Here is a 10,384-nt window from a genome sequence, read left to right as displayed (position 1 = left end):
GCTGTATAATCTACATAATGTTAACCGTGCTGTATATTAATCTACATAATGTTAACCGTGCTGTATATTAATCTACATAATGTTAACCGTGCTGTATATTAATCTACATAATGTTAACCATGCTGTATATTAATCTACATAATGTTAACCATGCTGTATAATCTACATAATGTTAACCATGCTGTATAATCTACATAATGTTAACCATGCTGTATATTAATCTACATAATGTTAACCATGCTGTATAATCTACAATGTTAACCGTGCTGTATAATCTACAATGTTAACCGTGCTGTATAATCTACAATGTTAACCGTGCTGTATATTAATCTACAATGTTAACCGTGCTGTATATTAATCTACATAATGTTAACCATGCTGTATATTAATCTACATAATGTTAACCATGCTGTATAATCTACATAATGTTAACCATGCTGTATAATCTACATAATGTTAACCATGCTGTATAATCTACTATGTTAACCGTGCTGTATAATCTACAATGTTAACCATGCTGTATATTAATCTACATAATGTTAACCATGCTGTATATTAATCTACATAATGTTAACCATGCTGTATATTAATCTACATAATGTTAACCATGCTGTATAATCTACATAATGTTAACCATGCTGTATATTAATCTACATAATGTTAACCGTGCTGTATATTAATCTACATAATGTTAACCATGCTGTATAATCTACATAATGTTAACCATGCTGTATAATCTACATAATGTTAACCATGCTGTATAATCTACATAATGTTAACCATGCTGTATATTAATCTACATAATGTTAACCGTGCTGTATATTAATCTACATAATGTTAACCATGCTGTATAATCTACATAATGTTAACCATGCTGTATAATCTACATAATGTTAACCATGCTGTATATTAATCTACATAATGTTAACCGTGCTGTATATTAATCTACATAATGTTAACCGTGCTGTATAATCTACATAATGTTAACCATGCTGTATAATCTACATAATGTTAACCATGCTGTATAATCTACATAATGTTAACCATGCTGTATATTAATCTACATAATGTTAACCGTGCTGTATATTAATCTACATAATGTTAACCATGCTGTATAATCTACAATGTTAACCATGCTGTATAATCTACAATGTTAACCATGCTGTATAATCTACAATGTTAACCATGCTGTATATTAATCTACATAATGTTAACCATGCTGTATATTAATCTACAATGTTAACCATGCTGTATAATCTACATAATGTTAACCATGCTGTATAATCTACATAATGTTAACCATGCTGTTTATTAATCTACATAATGTTAACCGTGCTGTATATTAATCTACATAATGTTAACCATGCTGTATAATCTACAATGTTAACCGTGCTGTATAATCTACAATGTTAACCATGCTGTATAATCTACAATGTTAACCATGCTGTATAATCTACATAATGTTAACCATGCTGTATAATCTACAATGTTAACCATGCTGTATATTAATCTACATAATGTTAACCATGCTGTATATTAATCTACATAATGTTAACCATGCTGTATAATCTACATAATGTTAACCATGCTGTATATTATTCTACATAATGTTAACCATGCTGTATAATCTATACTCTGATATTGGTTGCTGCTGTATAACATTATGTAGATTATGCAGCATGGTTAACATTGAATCAGATGGCTCCTTCATCACAAAGCCCACTGATATTGATAACTACTTTAATGTTTCATTGGCAAGATAAGCAAATTTAGGGATGACATGCCAGCAACAAACGCTGACACTACACATCCAAGTTTAACTGACAAATTATGACAGACAAGAATTCTAATTTTCAAATCCGTAAAGTCAGTGTGGAAGAGGTGAGAAAATTATTGTTGTCTATCAACAATGACAAGGCACCGGGGTCTGACAATCTGGTCTGAAAATGAATGAGGATAATAGCGGACGATATTGCCACTCCTATTTGCCTTATCGTAACACTAGCATCAGTAGCAGTACTAGCATCAGTACTAGCATCAGTAGCAGTACTAACATCAGTACTAGCATCAGTATTAGCATCAGTAGCAGTACTAGCATCAGTAGCAGTACTAGCATCAGTAGCAGTACCAGCATCAGTAGCAATACTAGCAACAGTAGCAGTACTAGCACTAGTACTAGCATCAGTAGCACTAGTACTAGCATCAGTAGCACTACTAGCATCAGTAGCACTACTAGCATCAGTAGCACTACTAGCATCAGTAGCACTACTAGCATCAGTAGCACTACTAGCATCAGTAGCAGTACTAGCATCAGTAGTATATGTATATGTATATACTGTACTCATATGTATATACTGTACTCGATACCATCTACTGTATCTTGCCTAAGCTGCTCTGTACCATCACTCATTCATATATCTTTATGTACATATTCTTTATCCCCTTACACTGTGTATAAGACAGTAGTTTTTTTTTTTTAATTGTTAGATTACTTGTTGGATTATAACTGCATTGTCAGAACTAGAAGCACAAGCATTTCGCTACACTCGCATTAACATCTGCTAACCATGTGTATGTGACAAATAAAATTTGATTTGATTTAGTAGCACTGCTAGCATCAGTAGCACTGCTAGCATCAGTAGCACTGCTAGCATCAGTAGCACTGCTAGCATCAGTAGCACTGCTAGCATCAGTGCTAGCATCAGTAGCACTGCTAGCATCAGTAGCAGTACTAGCATCAGTAGCAGTACTAGCATCAGTAGCAGTACTAGCATCAGTAGCAGTACTAGCATCAGTAGCAGTACTAGCATCAGTAGCAGTACGAGAAGATAGAATAGAGGAGCGATAGAGAACCCATTAGGAAAGGCCCACCCCCTTTCCTAATGGGTTCTGTACTTTACTATTTATATTTTTTTTACAACATTTACTTCTCTACATTTCTAATGAAAAATGTACTTTTTACTCCAGACATTTTCCCTGACACCCAAAAGTACTTCTCTACTTTCCTCAAGTAAGACAATTTAGTTATTTTTCCACAACTGCTGGTAAGGCAGGAGGGTTAGGGGTTAAGGTTGGGGTGGTTAAGGTTATGGTTGGGGTTAAGGTTGGGGTGGTTAAGGTTATGGTTGGAGTTGGGGGTTAAGGTTATGGTTGGGGGTAGGGGTGGTTAGGGTTATTGTATAAGCATTGTGAACGATCATTCCATGACTCTTTCATGAGAAAAAAAAATAAAAAAATCATTCAGGATCAACCAAAGTTTATTCAAACACTTGTGCCATTTTATGTAAAAGTTAATTATTTACATACAGATTTGATTTATGACAAAAAAGCTCTGATTTGGACTAATGTTGAAGTAAACTATCGCTACCAAGTCATCTGAATCATGTTCAAAATGTTATTCAACTTTTCAGTTTGATTAAATAAACATTAAATAAACAGAATTATACAATATCTTCAATATAAGCACAGGTTATTAAGAACATTGGATTTATTTTCATTAACATTTTAAGTAGTGAATGTCATTATACTGCAACGTCTTGCCTCTCAAACCTAATTTAATCCTCTAATCAGTTTGGTGCGATGGTCATTAAAAACACAAAACAATAGCAGTGCATAATATCATATATGATACGAACCGAGCTCTAGTAACTAGCCTTCTACAGTATAGATAGAAGTGTAGAACAGACTTCAATAGAACTATTACAGAATTCTTTTCTAGAACTTAGATTGGAGTCAGTTCTATCTGTTGTCCCGGTCCTCCTCCATCATACTGCCAAACTGAAGCTATACAATTTATAGGTTACTATAGGTTACTGCTAACCTGCTGCCAGTCAGGATGGATAGTTACTCACCCCAACATGCTGCCAGATAGTTACTCACCCCAACATGCTGCCAGATAGTTACTCACCCCAACATGCTGCCAGATAGTTACTCACCCCAACATGCTGCCAGATAGTTACTCGCCCCAACATGCTGCCAGATAGTTACTCACCCCAACATGCTGCCAGATAGTTACTCACCCCAACATGCTGCCAGATAGTTACTCACCCTAACATGCTGCCAGTCAGGATAGATAGTTACTCACCCTAACATGCTGCCAGATAGTTACTCACCCTAACATGCTGCCAGATAGTTACTCACCCCAACATGCTGCCAGATAGTTACTCACCCCAACATGCTGCCAGATAGTTACTCACCCCAACATGCTGCCAGTCGGGATGGATAGTCACTCACCCTAACATGCTGCAAGTCAGGATGGATAGTTACTCACCCTAACATGCTGCAAGTCAGGATATATAGTTATTCACCCTAACATGCTGCCAGTCAGGATGGATAGCTACTCACCCTAACATGCTGCCAGATAGTTACTCACCCCAACATGCTGCCAGATAGTTACTCACCCTAACATGCTGCCAGTCGGGATGGATAGTCACTCACCCTAACATGCTGCAAGTCAGGATAGAAAGTTACTCACCCTAACATGCTGCCAGTCAGGATGGATAGCTACTCACCCTAACATGCTGCCAGATAGTTACTCACCCCAACATGCTGCCAGATAGTTACTCACCCCAACATGCTGCCAGATAGTTACTCACCCTAGCATGCTGCCAGTCGGGATGGATAGTCACTCACCCTAACATGCTGCCAGTCAGGATGGATAGTTACTCACCCTAACATGCTGCAAGTCAGGATAGATAGTTACTCACCCTAACATGCTGCCAGTCGGGATGGATAGTCACTCACCCTAACATGCTGCCAGTCAGGATAGTTACTCACCCTAACATGCTGCCAGATAGTTACTCACCCTAACATGCTGCCAGTCGGGATGGATAGTTACTCACCCTAACATGCTGCCAGTCAGGCTGGATAGTTATTCACCCTTACATGCTGCCCACCAGCCTCTAGATGTGCAGATGACTTCAACTTTAAAAACAATCCCAATCTGAAACACTATCCACTAAAATAGCATTTCATCAGATGATAAATTAGCTATTACAATGTACGCTCACTCTCAAAAAAAAGCATATCGTACACTTAATTTTTCTCCAATAAAAACTATGACTTATTGCTTCAAATATTGTCTTCTCTAGTATCGCAGAACCAGGGTACACAGTCAGATACGCCCTGAGTCCACATGGACAACAAACATGGATTTGATTATTAGACTAATAGACTAGAGTGCAATTACAAACTCCATGAAATAATTTCCCCCTTGCGGTTAGAGGCCAGTCAGCAGCCGGAGGGTTGCCAGTTTCAATCCCGGACCGACCAGAAGAATCTGTCGGGAAGTCAGCTGGAAGGTTGCTGGTATCAAATTCTAGATGCCATTACCTGCCATTGTGCCCTTGAGCAAGGCACTTAACCCCCCACAACAACAGCTCCCTGGACGCACAGTGTAGCCCCTGCACCTCTCCAATACCTGTATATAGAATGTGTCTCTTCCAGAGGAGTTGGGTTAAAAGCATAAGTCAAATTTTGGTTGGACCTTGTGTGCAATTGACTCCTCCTCTACACCTTCCTCTGTCCTCAAGTGGTTGAAGACTCCTCTTCACTAGTGGTTGAAGACTCCTCCTGAACTAGGCTTTGGCGGTATACCGTATACATCATATCTGAAACTATTTCTTTGAAGTTATTCCAATATATTTTAATATTTGTAGATTGTTTTAAAGTAAATAACTGTAGTCAACTTGTGCAATACATTAAGAGATAAAGCAGATTGCATTCTTCATTTCATCTCTCACATTTTACATTATGAAGCTTACCATAGTCCCCCAGAACAGCTGACCCAGTCACATTATGAAGTTACCATAGTCCCCCAGAACAGCTGACCCAGTCACATTATTTTACATTATGAAGCTTACCATAGTCCCCCAGAACAGCTGACCCAGTCACATTATGAAGTTACCATAGTCCCCCAGAACAGCTGACCCAGTCACGTGTTTGTTTGTAAACAGCACAACGTGAGAAAGCGGGAGCAGGTGAGTCCAGCTGTGTATTGACAGGGGTCGCGTTTTATATCCAAAGTCTTTGTTGCTTCAATATGGTGATCAGGACCGTGCAACTATAGTTTTCCTTCACAGAAAATACATCAGTGCAACACATCAGGCCGAAAACAGCTTCATTTTCATCAGATGACAACACAAGTGTAATGATATTTGTCTGACAGCCACAAAAGTAAATGAACCTACAATGAAAAGCAAAGTATTTTTTGCAAAAACGATGCATGGCCAACATTTCTAATGTTTAGGCCTACCATAGGAAGAATGTAGGCAGCTACATTTCCTAATGTTTTGCTTTAAGTTAAACTTGCATTCAACAGGAGAAAAATAGTCTGGCTACACCGAGAAAAGTAGAACGAAAAGTAGCTCCATATCAGTCAGAGCGCTGCCTGCTGATAGAAGGTATCAGTCAGAGCGCTGCCTGCTGATAGAAGGTATCAGTCAGAGCGCTGCCTGCTGATAGAAGGTGTCAGTCAGAGCGCTGCCTGCTGATAGAAGGTGTCAGTCAGAGCGCTGCCTGCTGATAGAAGGTGTCAGTCAGAGCGCTGCCTGCTGATAGAAGGTGTCAGTCAGAGCGCTGCCTGCTGATAGAAGGTGTCAGTCAGAGCGCTGCCTGCTGATAGAAGGTGTCAGTCAGAGCGCTGCCTGCTGATAGAAGGTGTCAGTCAGAGCGCTGCCTGCTGATAGAAGGTGTCAGTCAGAGCGCTGCCTGCTGATAGAAGGTGTCAGTCAGAGCGCTGCCTGCTGATAGAAGGTGTCAGTCAGAGCGCTGCCTGCTGATAGAAGGTGTCAGTCAGAGCGCTGCCTGCTGATAGTAGGCCTGGTCCTGAATTATGAGTTTAGAAGTGCAACTGAAGCACAAAATTAGTCTGATGCCGAGCAGAAATGACAATAAGAAGCATTTTAGGAATGTGTTTACAAAACTCAGAAAGATACTTCTAATGCATTTTCTATTTTTCCTGATTGAAAAATGCTGAATTAACTTGCTAGCTATCTAAGTGGCTAAATTAATAAGGTAAGGGGGGCATCATATTGTGTTCGCTTTCTGCCATGATTAAGTCGTCAAAGCCCTTTGGATCAGTTCTGTACAGCTGCCACTGCCCTCTCTTGATTCCCTTTCATTTTTTCTCCTCTCCTCTGCTCCGCCCCCACCTTCTAAGCAGAGCAGGCAGGCCCGTTGCCCTAGCGACTCCAGACTCCACACAGACACAGCATGTAGACATGGTGCTCCAGAGTCAGTACTGTTCATTTGCACAATGTCTCTCGTTCACATGCACTTGTAAATGTACAAACTCACCAAAAATGACATTCAGTAGTGCCTACCTATATACGTAGAATTTTATGCGCTGGACTGCCTGTCTTTGCAATTAACTTATTTTTGTCTGCGCTCGTTAGCATATTTAGGTAGCAGCCTCCATGCCATTACTTGTGCTAATTTTGTTAGCATTCTACTAATAAGACGCCCAATGGGATTTTTTGGTGCCCACTCGTGTACTAAACCGGTAATACTGTAAATCCCGGGATAAGAGGACGGTCTGATATGAAAATATGGATACCGCCCATTCCTAGTGTGAGCTGATCATATATCAGACGACAGCCAACCCTCCAGCGTCACAGCAAACCCCAATGTATTCCAGGAATGGATTAAAGGTAATATCTCAATATCCTTCTCACCCTAGCCCTCCGAACCAGCAACAGGCTCGTACACTTCTCTGCCTAGAGCTCAGAAATAAGGAAGGTTCTGAAATCAACATGTATCAGACAGACATACCTTCTGATGTCCAATACAACTCAACCAAACTAACTCTATACACACCTCCGTGGATTTAGTAACAGACAAAGTCAAGTACTCAAGTCAAAGTGGGCAGAACATTATATATTCATCAAAAACAACAATACATCTTTGACAGTATCCGTAATGTCTGGTTCTATTCAAGGCCAAGATGCTGATTGGTCAGACTCACCCTGTGCTCCATGCAGCTCAACACAACCAATTATTGATTTCATTACATTTGATTGCTTCTTTAGTCAGTTAGAATGGGTTTGAAAATGATAAGGTTCTGGTCAAATAGAGAGACCGGGCAGGTCTGTCTCTCCTAACATCAGGTATAGTCTACAGTAGAACTTTGACAGGTCATAAACTCCTAGGGATCCTATAAGTAGTAATGGGGTCCCTTTGGTGACGAACCCTAAAGCCTCTAGAATGCATTACCTACATCTTTATGTTACATTCAACACAATAAATAGCAACAACTCAGTTAACACGTATTGACATCAGGAGCTAAAAAAAACCAGAAATAAAGTTCAATCAAAAACAAATTGGGCTGAGTGGTCGAGGAGTCGAGGAGTGATCTTGAAGAACGAATCATTCCTTTGATGGTTGAATGAATAGAAGGCAATCTGGTTCATCTCAAACCAGAGCCATTATACAGGTTGTAAAGTATGGCTATATACACTGAATGTTCAAAACATTAGGAACACCTGCTCTTTCCATGACAGACTGACCAAGTGAAAGCTATGATCCCTTATTGATGTCACTTGTTAAATCCACTTCAATCAGTGTAGATGAAGGGGAGGAGATGGGGTTTAAGAAGGACTTTTAAGCCTTATGTATGTGTGTGCCATTCAGAGGGTGAATGGGCAAGACAAAATCTTTAAGCGCCTTTGAACGGCGTGTGGTAGTAGGCGCCTTTGAACGGGGTGTGGTAGTAGGCGCCTTTGAACGGGGTGTGGTAGTAGGCGCCTTTGAACGGGGTGTGGTAGTAGGCGCCTTTGAACGGGGTGTGGTAGTAGGCGTCTTTGAACGGGGTGTGGTAGTAGGCGTCTTTGAACGGGGTGTGGTAGTAGGCGTCTTTGAACGGGGTGTGGTAGTAGGCGTCTTTGAACGGGGTGTGGTAGTAGGCGTCTTTGAACGGGGTATGGTAGTAGGCGTCTTTGAACGGGGTATGGTAGTAGGCGTCTTTGAACGGGGTATGGTAGTAGGCGTCTTTGAACGGGGTGTGGTAGTAGGCGTCTTTGAACGGGGTGTGGTAGTAGGCGTCTTTGAACGGGGTGTGGTAGTAGGCGTCTTTGAACGGGGTGTGGTAGTAGGCGTCTTTGAACGGGGTATGGTAGTAGGCGTCTTTGAACGGGGTATGGTAGTAGGCGTCTTTGAACGGGGTATGGTAGTAGGCGTCTTTGAACGGGGTATGGTAGTAGGCGTCTTTGAACGGGGTATGGTAGTAGGTGTCTTTGAACGGGGTATGGTAGTAGGTGTCTTTGAACGGGGTATGGTAGTAGGTGTCTTTGAACGGGGTATGGCAGTAGGTGGCAGAAGCACCGGTTTGTGTCAAGAACCGCAACACTGCTGAGTTTCACGCGTGTATCAAGATTGGTCCACCACCCAAAGGACATGCAGACGAATTGACACAATTGTGGGAAGCATTGGAGTCAACAACGGCCAGCATCCCTGTGGAAAGCTTTGGACACCTTGTATAGTCCATGCCGTGCCAAATTGAGGCTGTTCTGAGAGCTAAAGGGGGTGGAATGCCATATCAGGATGGTGTCCTTAATGTTTTGTAAACTGTAGCTGTGAGATAGGAGACCTTGTTATATCATATCATTGTTGCCTCGGCCTTATTACGTACCTGTTGAAGGCCTAGATCAGGGGTGTCAAACTCATTCCACGTAAGGTTGAGTGTCTGCAGGTTTTTGGTTTTTGGTTTTTCCTTTCAATTAAGACCTCGACACCCAGGTGAGGGGAGTTCCTTATTAAATAGTACAAGTGTGGAGCGGAAACCCAGACACCCGCCCCACCTTGGAATGAGTTTCACACATGGCTGAGATAAAGCATATCTAACCAAGTACTACCATGAGATAGCTTGGGTCCCAGTACTACCATTAGATAGCTAGCTTGGGTCCCAGAAACATCATTTGTTTCTAAGACTATGTTGTTTGAGTATAATTTTTGGGTACTTTGGGATAAGTTGAAATAATGTTCATAAGGGCACAAACGCCTTTCTGAAACAAATTTCTGAACAAAAGGTCAGCCTCTAATTCTATTGGAAGAAACTGTTTAGAGTGGGTGGGTGGTAGCTCATGGTGCCGGTCGACTGGTCAGGGTATACGGAGGTCTGGGGTCCAGAGATGAACTCCAGTTATGTCATCTCGGAGGCGGTTTCCTCCCCCAAGCAGAGCCTCTTCTGTGGGCTAGTTATTTAACTTAGCAGCCTGCTCCTTCTGGGCCTTCTCCTTCTCTTGCAGCTTCTCCTCCTTCTGCAGCATCACCATGATTTCTGCTACCTGGCTGGTGTTGATGTCAATGTCCTCCTTGTCAATCAACTCCACCAACTAGAATAACACACACAACGAGACACACATTGGGTTAGCGTTCATTTATTGTCACC

At 41.1% G+C, this 10,384-nt stretch overlaps 1 protein-coding gene across 3 annotated transcripts in view; it reads right to left on the bottom strand.

Annotated features, from left to right (window-relative positions):
* Positions 1-9,212: 9,212 nt before the first annotated feature.
* The window catches only part of letm1 (leucine zipper-EF-hand containing transmembrane protein 1), a 36,146-nt gene continuing 34,974 nt past the window's right edge, over positions 9,213-10,384 (bottom strand). For all 3 annotated transcript variants that reach the window (XM_024409486.2, XM_024409481.2, XM_024409492.2), the window contains exon 13: positions 9,213-10,328. In XM_024409486.2, the coding sequence (XP_024265254.1) occupies positions 10,188-10,328 (141 nt within the window). In that variant the 3' untranslated portion in view covers positions 9,213-10,187. The remainder of the gene's footprint in view (positions 10,329-10,384) is intronic.

Source organism: Oncorhynchus tshawytscha, linkage group LG08 (genome assembly GCF_018296145.1).
Source record: "Oncorhynchus tshawytscha isolate Ot180627B linkage group LG08, Otsh_v2.0, whole genome shotgun sequence".
Taxonomy (NCBI): Eukaryota; Metazoa; Chordata; class Actinopteri; order Salmoniformes; family Salmonidae; genus Oncorhynchus; species Oncorhynchus tshawytscha.
The sequence above is the reverse complement of the archived record's forward strand: the minus strand, read 5'-3'. Positions and strand labels throughout refer to the sequence as shown.